At 44.1% G+C, this 19,843-nt stretch overlaps 1 protein-coding gene across 1 annotated transcript; it reads left to right on the top strand.

The window, feature by feature from the left end:
* The first annotated feature begins 5,179 nt into the window (after positions 1-5,179).
* On the top strand, positions 5,180-13,441 carry MAFG (v-maf avian musculoaponeurotic fibrosarcoma oncogene homolog G). Its single transcript, XM_015420364.1, is given in 4 exon segments — positions 5,180-5,228; positions 11,841-11,902; positions 11,986-12,208; positions 12,211-13,441. Coding segments are annotated over 3 exon segments (465 nt in total). The 5' UTR covers positions 5,180-5,228; positions 11,841-11,866; the 3' UTR covers positions 12,417-13,441.
* Positions 13,442-19,843: the final 6,402 nt, after the last annotated feature.

The raw sequence follows: 19,843 nt of genomic DNA, 5'->3' as shown, positions 1-19,843 counted from the left end.
CTCAGCTGGGATACCATCACCTCCACTAGCTTTGTTGTTAGCAATGCTTTCTAAGGCCCATTTAACTTCACATTCCAGGATGTCTGGCTCGAGGTCAGTGATTATACCGTCGTGGTTGTCAAGGACATCGAGGTCTTTCTTGTATAGTTCTTCTGTGTATTCTTGCCATCTTTTCCTAATCTCTTCTGCTTCTGTTAGGTCCCTACCGTTTTTGTCCTTTATCATGGCCAGCTTTGCATGGAACGCTCCCTTGATTTCTCCAATTTTCTTGAAGAGATCTCTAGTCCTTCCCATTCTATTGTTTTCTTCTATTACTTTGCACTGTTCATTCAGGAAGGCCTCCTTATCTCTCCTTGCTGTTCTCTGGAAATCTGCGTTCAGTTGGGTAAATCTTTCCTTTTCGCCTTTGCCTTTCGCTTTCCTTCTTTCCTCTGCTATTTGTAAAGCCTCATCAGAAAGCCACTTTGCTTTCTTACATTTCTTTTTCTTTGGGATGGTGGTGATTGCTGCCTCCTGTACGATGTCACGAACCTCTGTCCATAGTTCTTCAGGCACTCTATCTATCAAATCCAGACCCTTGAATCTATTCTTCACCTCTACTGTATATTCATCAGGGATGCGATCTAGGTCAAACCTGAATGGCCTCGTGGTTTTCCCAATTTTCTTCAGTTTAAGTCTGAATTTTGCAATGAGTAGCTCATGATCTGAACCACAGTCAGCTCCAGGTCTTGTTTTTACTGACTGGATAGAGCTTCTCCATCTTTGACTGCAAATTATATAGTCAATCTGATTTCGGTGTTGCCCATCTGGTGATGTCCATGTGTAGAGTCGCCTCTTAGGTTGTTGGAAAAGGGTGTTCGCTATGACCAGTGTGTTCTCTTGACAAAACTCTGTTAACCTTTGCCCTGCTTCATTTTGCTTTCCAAGGCCAAACTTGTCTGTTATTCCAGTTACCTTTTGACTTCCTACTTTAGCATTCCAGTCCCCTATGATGATGAGGACATCATTTTTTGGTGTTAGTTCTATGAGGTGTTGTAGGTCTTCATAGAACCGGTCCACTTCAGCCTCTTCTGCATCAGTGGTTGGGGCATAGACTTGGATTACTGTGTTGTCGAATGGTTTGCCTTGGAATCGGACCGAAATCATTCTGTCATTTTTGAGATTGTATCCCAGTACTGACTTTTGCACTCTCTTGTTGACTATAAAGGCCACACCATTTTTTCTACGAGATTCCTGGCCACAGTAGTAGATATAATGGTCTTCTGAGTTAAATTCGCCCATTCCTGTCCACTTTAGTCCACTGATTCCTAATATATCGATGTTCAGTCTTGCCATCTCATTTTTGACCACGTCAAGTTTACCTTGATTCATAGATCTTACATTCCAGGTTCCTATGCAGTATTGTTTTTTGCAGCATCGGACTTTCCTTTCACCTTCAGACACGTCCACAGCTGAGTGTCCTTTCGGCTTTGGCCCAGGCGCTTCACTCTTTCTGGGGTTATTTGTACTTGCCCTCTGCTCTTCCTCAGTAGCATATTGGACACCTTCCGACCTGAGGGGCTCATCTTCCGGCGTCATATCTTTTAGCCTTTTGATACTGTCCATGGGGTTTTCTTGGCAAAGATACTGGAGTGGGTTGCCATTTCCTTCTCCAGGGGATCACGCTTGGTCTGAGTTCTCTGCTGTGGCCTGTCCGTCTTGGGTGGCCCTCCACGGCATAGCCCACAGCCTCATCGAACCACGCAAGCCCCCTCGCCATGACAACGCAGTGATCCATGAGGGGGTTAATGTCATGGCATGAGCACAATTATTTTAACTCTTCAGGGAGGGTGAATGTGTCAACAAAATACCAATACTGTTATATAAGCACCACAACCTCCTTCAGAACCACAGGCACTCACTATGCTTTCCACACTTTAGTACAACATGAATCCCACAATGAAGCACCCCCACTGCAAAATAACATACCACATATAGACTGAAGGTACTAGGGAAACTGAAAATTCTGCTTATGCCCTGCAGTTGTGGGGGGAGGAAATTATTCAGAATACATACAACTGTTATCCAGTCTTCCATTCCCCGAGCAATTACTTTGAAAAAAAGACCTACACCTCAGAGAACTCATGGTGTAGTGCCCAGTTATACAAAGAATTAAATGGCAATTGCTCCCAATCTGTCTTTGTCATGTAGTCAGTCAGAGGTATGTTCCAGAAACTATGGCAGGCTCCTAACTACATAGTTAGCTGAAATAGTATTAATTTGGTTCAGACAATTTTCAGCCATTCTAACCCTGAAAAAATAGGGTTTCACTGGTGTCATCAGCCAAAAGTGAATATCTGTAAACAGCTATCAAAATCAGCTGAACTATGCAGGGAGACTCTTTACACAAACAAGCTCCCTGGTTCAGCAGTAACTGTACCTCCAAGGAAGTGTTTGAAGCACATTCACACCAATGACTTCCCTGCTAAAACCAAGTTTTCATGCCTGGTTATGGCTTATACAGCTTATGACACTGGGGGGTGGGGGTGGGATGTGTTTGAATTCCAGAGAAAGAAAGGGGGCCTGGGGCCTGTTTCTCCTAATCCTTTGCCACAGTTGTTTCTGCAGTGCTTCTTTGGGCTGGGAGCATGCTGCAGCATTCTTGTCCCAGGCACCTAAGCCAGAAACAGCTGTGAGCGCTGCTTCCCTGCATCAGCATTTTCAGCCCAGACCTCGCTGCTCCCTGCAATTTCCACAGTTTTGAGAAAGTGTAGACACAGCAAAGACAGAACAGAAGTGTGCGGAGGGGAAGAATTCCTAAGGGGGAAGGGGGACTGCATTAAAAACATGTTCTGAAGTATGGGTCTGGCTGGCTGCTCAGGAAGATGAAAGAAGGCGAGAAATCCTAAAGCTCATCATCCTCTGCTCCTCAAGCCCTGTAAGCCTCCCATGTACTATATAAGCAGTCTAATTAGCCTGTGCAATTTGTTGGACAGCTAGCAGGTTCCAAGTGACAGCTGCAGTAGACAATGGATTTCTAGTTTTAACACTGAGAAGCCAACAGCCATCAGGGCTTTTGTTCCCTGAGTACCCCTGTTAATTCTGAGCTGTCGATAAATGGCACATATTACCTCTAGAGAAAACTGGTCCTAATCTAGTCCAGGCAATTCGGAACTTGCTAGAAATCCAACCCATGGCTCATTATAGGTCACTGAGTCTGGGAGTATTTTGAGATGTGGGTCTCTGCCAAGAATCAAGGATTTGTCTGTCAAGGATCTGGGTCAGGAAGGGGGAAAATCCCTTTGACAGTCCAAGGATGCACTGAAAGGCAGTAAGGGCCTTTCTGCACAGTCATCTTCCAGTTCCAAGCTGCCGCCACCACCTCCTATTATTATTATTATTGTAGTTGTAGTAGTCCCCCACGAATTTTACGCCGATGGCAGCAGGGAGACTGGAACTAGAGGGCTCTGTTAACTGGGGCTAGTTGCACAACTGCTGGGTGAATAATCTTTGTTTTTAAGGCCAGTGCTGCCTTAAAAGAGCAATGGGCAGAATGGTTTGGAAGACTTCCTAGTAAGTAGGGGCCTCGTCAGGGTACAGTGCCATGAAGACCACCCTTCAAAGCAGCCATTTTCTCCAAGGGAACTGATCTCTGTCATTTGGGAATCAGCTGTAATCCCAGGAAGTCTGCAGCCCCCGCCTGGAGTTTGGCAACCCTATGCCCAGTGCTGCCAGGGGAAGGACATATAGGTCGTGGTGCACACAGCAGAGGTGCTTCTGGTGGCCATGGCACTGCCAGCTGCACACACTGCTCAGCACCATTAGGGAAAGGGCATGGCAACTGTGACCATAGGCAGTGGGGAAGCCTGCAAGTGGGTGGGGGGAGAGGACATAGGCATGTGGGGCTTGGTAGGAGGTATAGAGGAGCCCTGAGAACTGTGCCCATCCCCAGTCTGGAATCAGCCCTGCATCCATCTCCCCACACAAAGGTGCTTAGCTGTTTCCTCTCAAAGCGTTTCTTCAGAGTGGCAGAATAGGAGTACCGGAAAAGTCGCTTCCTTGGCTCCTTGTTTACTCAGTAACTTCTGCCTTGGAATTAGTTCGATGGGTCGGGGGTGGATTCACTTGCTCCTGAAATCGTGTTTGTTATTACACGTATTCTACATACATATTCTTTTAATATACATTTTTTTATTTGTAGCGGCTGCTAGCTTAATTAGGGTTCCTAGGACTCCTATGCAGAGAGACCATATTAGATCTCTTTAATGTCAGCAAAGGTGCTGCCTCATGTATCCTCCATACAGGAGAATGAACGTGGAGGCAGAATAGATCGCGCCACTTGAAGCTGGTGCAGGATCTAATTTTTGAATGCTCCCCTGCATAAAAAATGTACCAGGAAAAAAAACCAAAAACAGCACAGCAAGCGAAGTGCCGGGGCGGGGCGTACAACCTGCTGTGCTAGTTTTCTATTTGCACTGAAATGCTTTTTTTTTTATGGGAAGGAACATAAAAAGCTGTAGTCTGAAGTCTGAAGTGGTGCAGTACATTCTGCCACCTCAAGTCTTTAGTAGCACCTCATTGCCTCTCATGTCGACCACGCCCGATGAGTCTCTCATGGACGGGGATCTCGCCTTTATCTTATTTCTGTTGTCCAGATTCCACAGGGATAAACTTGTCTATAGTTTGCGTCCGAAGCGGAGGATGGAGATTTCAGCAGCAAGGTAGCAAACACCGAAACTCTAGCGTAGCCCACACTGGAAACTACTCTCGCACCAGTCGCCTTGCCAAGCCCTGCTCCCCCTTATTTCTCCTCCGACAATTATTTACTTTAAAAAAAGCCCTCCATCGGGCTGGCTATCACCCCTTTAAGGCTCGGGGCGGTTGCACCGAGCGGCTTCATGAATGGAGGCACGTGACCCAAACATCACGTGACGTGTCCGTGAGCGGCGGCAGCGGTGGACCCCGGACTCTCGGTCCCTCTGTTCGTGGCGCTTTCCCCCCTCCCCGCCCCGGCGCCCCCCCCCGGCGGCACCGAGCGGAGGGTGAGCGATTGCGCGAGCGCCTGAGGTTGGGCGGGCTCCTCTTGTGGTGGGGAGACGAATTCTAGCGCGCGCCCCCCTCCTCCACGAGGGAAGGAGGCAGAGAAAGAAAGAGAGAAGAGGAGGAATTAATATTGCGGGGGAGGGGGCTCTGAGGTAGAATCGGAGACGTTTTAGAGGGGAGACTTCTGCCCTGTCTGATTTTTCCCGGTAATTTGGGGGTTTATGGAGTAGAATGTTCCTTTCGCTGTCGTATTTATTGTTGAAAAAGCGACTCTGGCATTTTGATGTACTCGGGTGGGGTGTGGGCTTGTACTGGTCGTAGAGCGGCCAGCTCCCCCCCCCCCCCCACCCCCCTTTTTTTCTCAATACTTTTTTTGTTATTTCATCTTCTTTCTTTCTTTCTTTCTTTCTTTCTTTCTTTCTTTCTTTCTTTCTTTCTTTCTTTCTTTCTTTCTTTCTTTCTTTCTTTCTTTCTTTCCTGTTGACAGGTGGGTTTCTCTTGTTTTTCTCGAGTATTGGGTGTGAGTAGGCGACCTTATTCCACGCAGCATTTCCTTCACCTCCCCTAAGCTTTCTTGACTCCTTATTTAGTTGATATTTATTTTAAAGCAGTAAGTTTGATAGAGTACCTGGGTCCCTCCCCACTGATTTTCGAGTTTTCTGAGACCGATGTGTCCCTCGTTTACCTGTGGAGGGGTGGTGGTTGGCCCCTGGCCAGTCTGTGTGTGTCTCCTGAGATGTGCAGCCATGTCTGGGAATGTTAAAGGGCTGGCGGTGCTGACTCATCAGGTGTCTGGAGCAGGGAGGAAGGACTGGTGTGTTTGTGGGGTAGAAGTTGGGGTTGGGGGGGGAGAGAGTATGCAGGATGAGGGAATCTGAGCATCCCATTGCTTCTCTTAACGCAGCATTTCTTGTGCAGAACCTAGACACTGCTGACTCATCAACATGAGGTCACCGCTAGGTATATGCTGCACAAAGTGAAGTGGGGGTTGCCAAGGGGCTGGTGGGACCTGGCAAAAGAGCCAGTTCAGAAAATGATCTGTGAAGGCTGATTTGCTGACTCATCTTCTGACAGTGAAAATGGTGCAGGTTGCAGGAGACAACAGAGGATGGAGTTCACTGGAGCTTCTCTTCCTCTTTTCTGTATTTATGATGCTCTGACTTGTGCAGCTTTGTAAGCATATGTCACAAAACATATATCCATGAGCAACAAGAGAGGACAGAAATGTTCAGGGGAAAGGATGCTTGTCAGAACTTTGAGAGACCCTTATGAAGTTTTTCTGTGGGGGAGGGTTGTTTGTTTGCGGTGGGTGCATGAGCTTTGGTTGCATGTTCTCTTTCTGTCTACCTGTAGGGCTTCTTTTTTAGATTTCTTTATAGTTAGTCTCAGCAAAACAGTTCTGTGGAAATTGCTTGTTCTGTTCTTGTCTATGCATTTGACATTCTCAAGGGCTCTGTGAAGGAGGTTAGCATGCTGTCATCCTGAAGGGCACAGAGATGCAGATCTGTTTGATGTGCCTTGTGAAGCACATATACGCAACAAGTGCAGGCTGTCCTCTGCTGAGTCCTTAGTAGGAAGTCCCCACAGCAAAGCTAGCAGGAGAATGCCGTCATCTACAGTAAAAACTCTGGAGGACAGTTTACCCTCCACCAGTCTGATAGTGGCTTAGCTGTCAAGAGATGGGCAATCTAATTAGTATGACTTGATGTTCGAAAGCCTGTCTTGTTGAAGGTTGATATGGTCTCTGTGTAATAATATTTTGCCTAGGACTGATATATTTTGATTCTGGGGGTTCAGGGCAGCACAGTTAGTAAAAAAGAAAAGAAAATCATCTTGTCTGTCCCTCTGGTCTGTGAAAGGTTATTTCAAACCCTAACAGGCACATGCACAGTATCCCAATCTCTATTTTTTTTTTGCAGTGGTACTATTTTGGTGTGTTGTTTTCTTTTCTTTTTGCTTTCTAGAAAAATTAATGGGTTTAATAATGTAAGACAAGTCAGAGCTACATGAATAGAGGCAAGGTATTTAGTTAGTGTTCTTGGTTTTAAAACAGCCCCCCTTGTAACTAGGTGTCTTCAGATATGAGTAACAGCATGATACTCTTCGTCTATTGGATGAGCTGTGGCACTGGGAATTTGTTTGCTCTTGGTCTTATAGTACCAGGCAGGGGATGCAGTTGTCTTGCTTCCCAGTCTAATGTCTTGGACTCTGCAACATGGACAGTGTATGCTCCACTGGTTTTATTTGATTATTGCAATAACTGACCAGGCTTGTGGACATTAGGAAGCTAGTTTTACATGATATGTTTGTTGTAAGGATGTGTCAAGTCAGTTCAGAATCTTGATTTGTCTGTCCCTCTCCCCTCAGTTCTGCTGAGTAAAAGGTGCACTCATAATAAAAGCAGCGTAGGCATACTTTGAATGTAAGCATTTTGGGAAAATTCTCAAGGGGCCAATCATGGCTGTTTTGAGGAATCAAGCTTCTTTGGTGTGACCACTTGTTGCTGGATACTTTACAGGGTAAACCGCCATTTTCAAATCCCTTTGCCAAGTTAAATTCTCTAGCAAAGGAATCCAAGTATGTATAGAAAGACCGTTGAGACACTAAATGTAGGTGAGCTTCTGAAAACTGGTTAAAGTGGCAGTTTCTAGAACCATGGATATGGAGAGAGGTACAGTGTAGGACTGAAGCTGCTTTGTGCTATACTTGTTGAAAAACCTCCCACTGCAGGCTATTCTCCAGTTCCTCATTGTCATGTCAATCTTCTTTCTCATCCTTTACAGCGGAGCCTCCCAGTGATGGAGCTGTCTCAAGGCTGACTTTGATGCTGGAAAGAGTGACGTCACCATGTTTACACTAGTTTGATGGCACAGCTCTGTGAATCAAGAATGTTGAGAATGGGGCCTGTGTTGAATCATGCGTTGTGCTGTCAGTGCTGTTGTGAGCAAAGAATTGGCGGTGCTTGTGCTGAGTGCAGGACTTTTGAGTCCTAGCAAAATGTGTCGAGACTGCACTTTTCCCTTTGCAGCCGTCGCACTTGGCACTTTCCAGTGTGATCTTTCTTCGGGAAGCTGTCAAAAAGCTGAGAAATCAGCAGTCTGGGGAGTTAGACCAAGTTTGTCTTTGTCTGGATGCCAGTTCTCTCTGGTTGTCCTCTTTGCAGGCTTTTTAATAAGTCCGTGTTTCTGTGATCAGTAAGTCAGGACTGTAGAAAGGCCCAGTGCTATTCCAGTTTATGAATCTGGTCCTTGAGAACAAAAAGTGTAAGCTTTGTTACTGTGTTATCTTCTAGTTCCCCTCCTAGGCAATGAAATCATACATTTTACCTTGGAGGTAACAGCTACTGAAAATGATGCTTTCTCCTAATGAGCATGCATAGAATTGCAGTTTTTGCTGTTTAATGTAGTCTTTATAGTTTACCCTCAAGATAAATTAAATGCACCATATTTGTTGTTATGGCATATAAAGATTGTTAACCCTTAATATACTAGTGAGGGTTCAGATAGCTTCACACTCTGAGACATCAGGCTTAGAGTGTTGTCCCGTCTTTCATTCCTAGTAATCTTCCCCAGTTAATTCCCAAGTGGTGAGAAGGGACAAGGAACACTGAAGCCTCCTCCAGGGCAGCATCTTTTTGTACCATGTCCTCTTTTTCAACGTTAACAAGTAACTGTGCACTTGAAGCTTTTAGCTGGGTTTTTATTAGATCCCTGTGAAGATCCTTGCTGAGAAGGCTAGGCACTAAACATGTATATTATCCACCAGGTTGCCAGCCTCCAGGTGGGGCCTGGAGATCTTCCAGAATTACAAATGATCTCCAGACGATGGAGATTTTTTCACCTGGAGAAAACGTCTACTTTGGAGGGTGGACTCTATGAGGTTATACGCTGCAGAGATCCTTCCCCTCACAGAACCCTGGTCCCCCCAGGCTCCACCCCCAAAAACTCCAGGTATTTTCACACCAGAAGTTGGCAGCCCTAGTTGTGCCCTCTGACTTCTGTGGAACGTCATATGTGCTGTGTGAAATTTAAGAGATCCTTTTTTTGTGCTGGATTCATGAACAGTGTTGACCTTTTTGTGATAGTTCATTGTCTTCAGAAATGTTCAGATCTCTCTTGTGTGAGTGCTAGCAAGTGGCCAGAGACTTTCTCTAATATGTTGTAGGTAAAATCTACTATAGGAGGAGGAGTTGGGTTGAAAACATGGCAGTGTGGTGATTGTTCTGTGAGGTCATGACAGTCAGTAATTGATTTGCATTTCTGCTTCATGTGGGCACATGGCTGCATATGTGTTTTGGGCAGAGAAAGAGCTCAGGGGAAATGAAAGCAGAAGGCCTTAATATTCATGTATACCCCAGCATTTATTTAACCCTTGTTATCGTAATAACTTTTAAAATCGTGTGAGAGGGAAGCCTACGTCATGATTTCTGTTTGGAGAGGATGGCAGGGCTGCTGCTGCTGCCCTAGCCTCTAAATTCAAGAGTATAGCAATGATGGGTTTTGTTCACAAATTTCTAGAACAGTGATTCCCAAGACTGCCATCCATTCATGTTATAGATAGTAGAGCAACAGTGAACTAAATGTGTTTCACTTTGAGACCAGTAATTGTTTAGAATCTTCACATCTGTTCCAAAGACAAAAAATAACTTGGTGGGTTCCCTTAGTAAGGCAGTAGAGACCTGTAGTGTTACGGTAAGGTAAGCCTTTAATCAGTGACCACAGCCATGTCCTTTGGGCATAAGCACTTTGCTTGTCAGCAGTTTTTAGTGCTCTAGGAATAACCGAGTTGTTGCTTGCCTATTAGTGATCTTGGAAAGCGCTGAAGCCATCCCTTCTGGGGGAGCTGCTGGGGGACCGTTTCTTGGCTTTTGCTGACACTAGCTTGTCTTAATTCTCTGCTATAAATGTGAACTGATGTTTTATGCATTTAACAAACAAGAACATGGACTGTGGGGGAGATGCATTTATTATGCCATGTAAGTGCTGATGTGCTTGGTGGGAGGTGGATGTAAAGATACCCACTGTCTGAAGGCACATAGAGGCTCCACTACCCCCAACTCAGCCCAGGGCACAACAGCAGATTTTCTTCTTGCCTAGGGAATAGCTGCAGTTTCCAAGTTGTTCCAGAGGAGCAGCTGAAGGTAGAGTACTTACTAATGCCTATTGTGGGTGGGGTGGGAGATATTTTAGAATATATGTGGCTCACAAAATGCAGTTCATGTCTTGCTTGGGATCCCAGATTTTCTTTAGAAGAGAATTAGCCTTGCATACACTTTGAGGCTTAATTTTTAGGAATGTATTTAGCTTTATTTTGGTTATAGGACAAGGGTGTGTAGTTAGCCATGGGAAACACAAGGCCTGGGCAACTTGCTTATTTCTAGATACAGCATGACATTTCATTGCATAACATACTGTGAATGCCAAATTTTGTCTGGTGAATGTGTTTCCCTTTTGTGATACTACTTGCTCATTGCTGGTTTGAAACTAGAAAAAAGTGGTTCCAATAACATATTGGAGATGATAGTCCATTAACAAGGATTATAGCTTGTACACAGCAGTAAAAATTTCCTTGCAAATGTATTTATTGTCCCAGAGAGGTTATGTTCCTTGTGAATTCTGGTATTGTAATGCAAAATGTTATGCTCCTTACTTATACAATGGATGTTGAAATTATGAAATATGGAAGCATAACCTATGTGTTTTTTAATTAGCTTTCGGATTCCTTACATTTCCACGCTTATTTATGAAACCATAACTGAGAATGTTGAGAACCTTAAACCAAAAAGAATCTAGAGTTGGAACAGATATCCCTAGCAATGCCACATGTTCTGGAAGTTTAGAATAATGTGACATGAATACAGTAGTAAGCTAATGGAGTGACGTTGCACAAATGTGCTTTGACTTTTATAGCTCTACATTTAAAAATTGGTAGATGGGTTTATGAATCCAATTTTTTGTTAGCTAGAGACAGAAGGATGTTAGAACAATTGAATAGAGAGAAGTAATATTCTAATGATTGGGAACACACCCAGAAAACCTTTCATTTCTTATTGGCTTATGTTTATGACCAGTGCTAACATGATAGTGACAAGTGATGAAAAAGAAATTGAGATTACCATAATTCTGATCAGGGGAACAAATTCTTCATCCAGCAGCCAAATCCCACAATCTGCATTGTATGCTGTAGCTAAGAAATTCTCTTGGCTTTGGTGTCTCCTCTTTTTCTCCCCACCCTGGTTGTTCAGACTTCCAGACAAACAGCTTAGACAGGGTAGGTCAACTCATATGTACCAGATTCTATTTTATGGGGGGTGGGTGAGAGACCCCTTCCCCAGATCTTTCTGAAGTCTGTGCAGTTCCTGATAGACCGTGTAAGTTTGGACCACAGTATGGAAATGGGCATAGGCTGTTGCTCTTTTCCTGCTGGGTTGTACTCCAAGGCGTGTTCTGTTAGCAAGGCTGCTAGTATGCTGAGTCAGCATGACAGGACCCTGGCTGCCAGGCTATTTTTAAATGTAGCTTCATCCTGCTGTGGCTCCTCCCAGGTTCTTAATCCTCCCCTCCTGCCCTCCCATGCTATTTGCCTCGTAAGTTTTATAGGGAGCTGTGGGACTGACAAGGACAGAGGTGGTCAGGAGCTCTTGTAAGTCTCTTGGTTTTGCTTGTGCTGGGCAGAGCACATGGGAGTTAGTTCCAGCAGAGAGCCCTGCCCGCTTTCTCTGCCAAGTTGATGGGCCAGAAAAGTAGGTATCTGTGAATGAGTGCTCTAGGACTTTGAGTGTGTCAGTAACCCCTGGTCTTGCATTCTGTTCGTTGCAGAAGCTGACTGCGAAGGCTTGCGTGTTATGACGACCCCCAACAAAGGAAACAAAGCCTTGAAGGTAATGGCAAAAACCTGGGGCTTAGCTGTGAATGCGTATTCCCTGAGCTTCACTGATATGTGTGCTTCGTACTATCCTTGCAGGTGAAGAGGGAGCCAGGTGAGAATGGGACCAGCTTGACAGATGAAGAGCTGGTGACCATGTCCGTACGGGAGCTGAACCAGCATCTGCGGGGCTTGTCGAAGGAGGAGATAATCCAACTCAAGCAACGTCGGCGAACCCTGAAGAACAGAGGCTATGCTGCCAGCTGCCGTGTCAAGAGGGTAACACAGAAGGAGGAGCTGGAGAAGCAGAAAGCAGAACTTCATTTTTTAATGCCAGCATGAAAATGGAACTTGATGCCCTGCGCTCCAAGTATGAGGCACTGCAGAACTTCGCCCGGACCGTGGCCCGGAGCCCTGTCACCCCTGCGCGGGGACCACTTGCTTCAAGCATGGGTCCCCTCGTGCCTGGCAAGGTTGTCACCACCAGCGTCATCACGATAGTGAAATCTAAAACGGACGCCCGGTCTTAGTGAAACGAGCACCGCCTGGGCTTGTGTGTGCAGGGCAGATAGGCACAAAGCTCATCCGGAATCCCCAAAGCACAACCCTCACCCAGATGGCCCAGCCACACAGGCACATGCTGGCCCGCTTGTCACTGCAGTCCCTTTGTTTTTAGCTTTGTTCTGGTTGATGTGACTGATGGTGATGCAACCCTTCTGTGTGAGCAGAACCTTCCACCCAGGGTATTCTGGGAACAGAAACTGGAGGACCTTGATATCTTGGCAAAGGGATTCTCAGCAGCATAGAGTAGAGTCTTGGGGTGGAATAACCCAAAAGGGGGAGGGCAGAGGTCATAGAAAGTTAGAAGATCTGCTGTCAGTATCTTCTGATGATTTATACTATTCTTCCAGGGTTGTGTGTCAGCTGTCCAATCTGCTGCTTGTAAATTGCTTGGTATCAGTGACTGTAATGGGGGTAGTTTGTGTAACCATTTTTATATTAACATCTAGTTGCGCCTCTTGTGTTTAAAGGTGGGATTCCTTGGGACTTTTCCTGAAAGGGGAGGGAAGTGGCAAAACTGCAATTTCCTGGTGTCTGTGCTGCAAAGAAGTGAAAAAAGACAGGAATGAGCACTGTATTAACTTGACTATCAGGCTGTACCATGGTGACTACAGGCCAGTTTTGTGCCTAATGTGTTGCACTGATCAAGACCAAAATCACTAGTTGTTTTGTGTGTTTGAAGAGTATCAAGTGTCTCTAGTGTGATGGTTTACACAACCAGTTTATGTGGTTTAAATAGCCCTTTATTTAAGAGAGAAACATTCATTTTTAAGAATTATGAAATCTAAGTTTTCAAACCTAAAATTGGACAAAGCTTGTACATGACAGTCTCCCTTTTCACCTGAGAGGGTGAGAATATTTGATTGTCGTATTCTCGGAGGAATTGCTAGTTTGAAAAAGAAAAAGTAAATTTTAAAAGTTTCTCACTAAGCTTTTGTGGCTCTGAGGTTGGTTTTTATAAAGAGTTATCAGACTTTTATTTATAAATAACATGGGGGGGAAGGCAAGTCCTGTTTGATATCTTTTTGCAATTGTACCAAAAGTGACTTATTCTTGAACTCCTCACCTGCTTCTTTTGTGCTCCCATTGTGTTGAGTTGTTTGTGCTCTGAGGTCTTGTGTGGCGCTGTGATGTGATGCTGCCAATGGCCAACTTTGCTGTGTGGGTGTCCTTGGAGCATTTTTTTGTGCTTGCTTTTCCTGGGCTGAGTGCAGAGATTTTGCTGGGCATTCCCTATTGACATTCTGAAGGTTCTGCCTCGTGGAGCAGTTTTCCAGTCAGAGGAATTGTCTTCCCAGGTCACTGAAGCTTGAGGTCAGTCTGCTCTTCTAAGATGTTATCAAAACTGCTTGATGACAGCTGGCAGACAGTACTGCTTTCACTTGGGTCACAGCTCCCAGAGTTTGCTTCCTTGCTGATCCTGGATCTCTCCAAAGATCACAGTCACTGTCGACAACAAAAGTGTGGATTGAATAGGCCACTTTACTGCTGCTTAATAAAGATGGAAGTATATCCTAAGAAGCAGTGTTAACTTAGAGTTGGCCTTCATACATTATTCCTGTTGGTACACTCTTGGGGCAGGATTCTTCTGCTGCTGGTACTACATTCATTTCCTTTTCCTTTCCCTCCTTTGGCATATTTGGAAATGCTTAGGAAGGTGAACAGGAAGTGGTATAAAGGTTAAGGAGTCTGTGGTGGTCAGTGTGACCCAGGAAAGTTCAGTTTCGCTGTGCTGTCTACTGGATGTTTAGAAAGTATCACTGGAAACCTAGTCCTTGAGTTCTATAAAGAAGCTCTGACTGCTCCTGGCTGCCATTCAACAATTTCTTTTGATTGGGAAGGAGAAGTGGTACCTTCTGTGTTGCTAACCAGAAATTCCCTTATTGAGAAAGAACATGTTGTGCTCAGTATGTGTTATTTAAAATTGCTATAGGTGGGCATTTAAAAATGGAGGCTCTGTAGGCAAATGAATTGTCTTCAGAGCCAGCATAGTGAGTGACTGCTGGTAAGTTATCAAATGCTGGAAGAGAAAATGTGTTCAGAGCCTCTCACACACATGGTCTCTGTGTGCTAGTTAAACCATGCTCACCATCTATCTTCTGACTGGCAGTAGCCTGGTCCTGAGTTGTATAATCTAGATCATGTCTATAAGATCTAGAAATGTGTATGGCTGATGTAGGGCAGCAGAGAACCTGACAGCTTTTCAGAACTGTAAAAATGCCAGCTTTCATGTTAACAGACTCTTTGGCCTCTTGGCTGCATCACTGGGGAAAAGCGTAATGTGCGTGTAAAGAAGGGGTGTCAGATTCAAATGAGATGGAAAGACAAATTTCTGCTTAGCAGATGTCCAAGCACAGTCTCTGGTGATTACACCAGAAGTTTCACCTCATTTGAATGAAAAACAGTTCCTCAAGACTCCTCTTCTTAATGCCCACTCAATGCAGGAGTGTCAGAGCTTGGGCCCTGGGCAGGGCAATACTTACAGTGGAGGCAAGGAAGGAAAGAAAGCTTTAAAAGAGGATACGCTGCCCCTCTTCTGATGTCTGCTGGCTCTCTTTGAGTGCATATGTATACTACCATAGTCAGTGTAGTTTTTTTCTGCTGTGGGACAAGCTCTGCTTCTCCCCATCTTCACTTCTCTATTGACCTGTGCACCCAACAACTCCCGTTTTGTGCAGATTTCTGGATTTTTAAAAACATTTCAGGCACCTGGCATGACTGTTGACTTAAAACATTCTTGGTGCTCTTTAAAAACAAAACAAATTGAACATGCTCTTCTAGGTGGATAGTGGTGGTAGGGAGACAGTGGATTTGTGATTGTTGCAGGGGCCAGCCATTTAGCAGTCTGTACCATGTGGATTCTGCTGGAAATAGAATTAGTAACTCTAGAGCTCCATTTAGTTTGGAAGCTAGTACAAAAAGAGGTGTGAAGGCAGATCCATTGTGAGCTTCCAGCTCAAGACATACCTGTATGTACTCATAATCCTCTGCTATGAACTCTTACTGTTGCACGCTTGCAGCTTGAAATGATAGGCTGGGGCTCCTTTTTCTCACTCAGTCTCCTTGTAAACATGCCAGCTAGTGTTTTGCCATGCCTTGATAGTGTGGGGTACTTCTGTCTGTACCTGTGAATTGCAAATGTGCAAAGAGCAACTTGGGAATAAGCTGCAAAGAAAGGGAAAAGAATGAGGAAGGAGCTCTGGTGTAGACACAAGGCTGCCTTGGCTGAAGATTCTACCAAAATTCACAATCCCTGCTTTACTTACTTATATTTAAAAAGAACAAGTAAAGGGTCTATTGCTGGGGCTTATACTGGTAGCTCTTGGGAAGCCCAAAACCTTCCTCAGCTAAGACCAGTAGGTTTCTGACTCTGAAAATGATTGAGCTTTGTGGAGTGTATTGGGGATGCTGCGGGCCATGTTGGAGAAGGGACTGCAAAAATACAGAGACGACTCGAAGCTGATGATACCTCTGGTTTGAAAGGTTTAGAAACAAGTGTTGGTCTCTCTGAGGTTGTTGTGTCCAGAGCTTTCCTACCGTTCACTATTTCTTATCCCTCTGCCTTTATCCACACATTCCTCTTCATCCCCCTATGCTGTGTATATTTTCTTTCTTCCATCGCCCTACACCTTCTAGTCCTTGCCAAAGAAATCCAAATTCTCTGAAAACCAAACAGATGTAATCTGAGTAAGCAATATTTATGCACACTTGTCAGACTTGTAAAACACAATAGCACATAACCTGGGCTTTCTGATCACTAAATTGAGAAGGAAGGTGTGGGCAGTCCAATGTTCCCTCTAAGCTATGGAGTCTTGGGAGCAAAATTTCTACTTTGTGAGCTATTTGCATTAAAGCTGTGAGCAAGTGATTTGGCTACTGCATAAATTAGTTTGCTCCGGAGCCATCCTTCCTGAGCTAAGACAAAAATGTGTGAGCCGGAGGCTAAAAAACTGCGAGCTAGCTCACACTAACTCAGCTTAGAGGAAACACTGGTGGGCACTAAAATTAAATTTTAGGTCTCCTGATCCATGAGTTGCACAAAGGGGAGTTATGTAGCCTGGACTGTTGAGCTCACTGATAGCAATTCTATTCTTGCTGTCTGACCTCAAGAATCTGCCTATTTCACAGTGTTGTGCTTCTCTGTACTGTATTTGCTTACAGCCCCAGGAAAACTAGTATAATGATACTTGTGATAGTTCCATACTTTGGTATTTTAAATTCAGCTTGTGTGTTAATGTGCTTTGTATGGCTCCCTTTTTAGGATATAAATATCTCTTCAGCAAAATGAACAGTTCAGAAATCCATGTTGGCTCTCTTGAAACTAATGCTGTCATGGTCATATCATTCTAAACACATTTTAACTGCTCCCTGGAGTTGCCTGGGCTTCCATTGCTGCTTCCTTTTAATGAGTTGTTTACTTCCCTGTTAGATTTCAGGTAATATTAGATGTCTCCCTATTGCAAATCTCTTTAGAATTGCGCTTCTTGCGCCTTTTAAGTCTTCAAAAGTGTGAAGCTGTCCGCAGTCAGGTTTGTTGCAGGAAGTTACCTTATAGCTCTGGAACATTTAAGGGGCTGAAATTTAAATGGGGAATCTTCCAGTGCCCAGGGATCCTTTGCACCTGCCATCTTCCCCCACCCATGTTCAGTTGTGTCTGCTTCTGGTATTCCTGAGTTCATCCTGTGTTCTTTCCATCCCAGGTATCTCTCTTAAGCCCTCACCCACAGTTTCTCTCTCTGGTATATAGCATTCAAAGTGTGACAGTTCTTGTTTTCAAGGTGCTTGTTTCTTTGTTTGGTTTTCCTGCTGTGAAGAGTGTTGTGATTTTATTTCTCCTTTATTGGGCATTTTGTTTGATGCAACAGGTGAGGGACCTTTTCCTTCAACCTGGCTGCAGAGCAAACCTGTGAAGTATAATTCCGCCCACTTGTGGCTGACTTGTGCTGGGGGTAGGTTGGGGGCTTGTTTATGTTGTGGTGAACTGTGTAAAAGTGATCTCTAGGATTATAAAATAATTACTACTTCCTCTCTAAAAAAGCAGCGGGAACACTGCAGGCTAGGAGCCAGGCTACTTGACATTTGGGCACAGAGACTGCTCAGTTAGTATTTGGGGCATGTGCTCTTGGGATGTTTGTGTGCATGTGTGTGCACTTGTGCAAATAAGACACTGCATTCCTGGTATTCCTTGTTTGTTTGTTTTTGTGTCCTTTATGTATTTGGCACACTCCAGAGAAGTTGCAGGATGGCATCTCTTTGTACCACCTACAAACCAAGCCAGCACCCTTGTATACTGATGAAGGTTTACACTGTGTGTGAATTGTAGGTAAGCTCTAGTGGTATGTTGCGTTCCCTTCATCTGCAGGATGGAAGAATTTACTAGCAGATGCATTCTCACATTTTCCTGATGTCTCAAGTCTGTCAGTAAGAACATATGCTATTTCATAGGACTATTCCTTTCCTGTTTGGTAACATAGCTGCTTCCTCTGATAACGCAAAGAGGGGCTAGGGCTGCAAACACAGTATTGCTCCTCCTCATAGAGACCAGGAGAAGATCTTATAGCAATCTAGCTGTGAACTTTTGACAAGTTCTTCGAATGAGGGAAGATGAATTTTCTCCTCTCCCTGCCCCCTTTAGCTCATGTATATGAACTTTGGATGCTTGTGGCTGTTACCTGTGTGAATGAAATTGTGCAGCTATTGAGCGAGTAGTCTCCTCATTCCCAAAGAAGGTAAGTTACTGCCTGGCTTGGGTAAGAGTAGTTGTGATCCTAAGGTGGTGTGAAACCAAACTCTAATTGTCCTCACCCTTACCTGCAGTTTGCTCTGAGCTTATTATACCCTTTGCCAAACTGGAATGTTATGGAGAAACAAGAGAGATGATATTCAGAGCACTTAATGAAATAGGCTGAGGGCATTTCTTCCCACCTTTGAGGTGCTGAGAATGTGGCCCTTACAAGATATTGATGATAAATTCACTGCTGCTTTCAAATGTTTCTTAAAAGGAGAAGACAAATATTTTGATTTAAAAGAATCTCCTAAGTTAATAAAACTGGAGATAAATTCTATGTGACAGGGGTGTAATAGCATATTGTCAAGTCCTGGAGCTCTGTTGTACAACAGTGGAGCCCAACTAATTAATCAGTATTTATTGCTAAATTATTGTCCTTTTAAAATCTGTAGATATCTGATAACTGTTGGGGAATTTGTTGACACAGCCCCAGTGGAGGTGTTGTTAATTTATTTATGTATATAGTGTATGTTTGTTGATATGAAACATTCTTTATTTTGTATATGACCAATAAACATCTTTAAAGAGGCTGTTCCCTATCCTGTTACTGACCAGCTTTGGGCTGGCAGATTTGTTTTCCCATGCTGATTGAAGTTCTTCAGGTTTGACTATTGGTATGCAGTAAAGGGCAACTTTCTTTCCTGTTGTGAAAAACCAAAATGGTTTCCTGTTCTGAGTACTGGAGACTTCCTAGATGATCTGCTTTAGCACAATATATATAATTATCATTTTTGTCACAATTCAAATGAATGAACTTTAGTAGGGATCTTCCCCTCCCACTGGAAGTGCTAGATGTTGTACTTAACAAGTGTAAAGAAAGAATTACTTAGCATATCTGTTGGCATTCTGCCTGTTATGTGAAATGTGGTGGAACATTACTAGTAGGAATGAGTTACATTCTAAATATCCACAAAAGGAATAGTTTGTAGATCTCATCGATACAGAGGTATTTAGTGGGCTATCGAACTTGGATAAAGTATCCCTAAAGGTTCTTATGCTTGTTAATTAACCTTAAATTGACATATCTGAAATAATTTTTCTCTGGTGTCTATGGCTAAGTATCCTAAATTGTGGGACTTATTTCTAAGTAAATGTGCATAGGATGGGGTTGTAAGCATCCTGTCCTAAATGTCAGCATAGTTCTTCTGCTGGGGTTGAAATTAGTGCTCTCAGATTTATGATATATTGGATGCTCAGTGAAGTTCCATTGGGAACTACAGGCACTACCTTGTTTGCAGATGCTGGTGAAAAGAAGAAGTATCCTGGAGTTATTAAGGCTGTCAGAACAGTGCATCAATCTACTCTGATTTTTTAAAAACCGTTTCAGGTAATCCTGAATTCTTGAAGATGTACATTGAAAAGGAAGTGCACAATAGCTGAATACATTAAAAGATGAAGAGATTAGATTTATACCTCACCCTTCGCTACCTAAAGGAGTCTCAGAGCGGATTACACTATCCTTTCCCTTCCCCTCCCCACAACAGACACCCTGTGGGGTAGGTGGGGCTGAGAGAGCTCTTTTGAGAACTGCTCATGAGAGAAGAGCTCTGAAAGAATTTATGACTGACCCAAGGTCACACCAGCAGCTGCATGTAGAGGCGTGGGGAA

This window comes from Gekko japonicus, unplaced genomic scaffold (assembly GCF_001447785.1).
Source record: "Gekko japonicus isolate JY-2015 unplaced genomic scaffold, Gekko_japonicus_V1.1 scaffold360, whole genome shotgun sequence".
In the NCBI taxonomy this organism is placed as follows: Eukaryota; Metazoa; Chordata; class Lepidosauria; order Squamata; family Gekkonidae; genus Gekko; species Gekko japonicus.
This window is presented reverse-complemented; position numbering and strand designations above follow the sequence as displayed.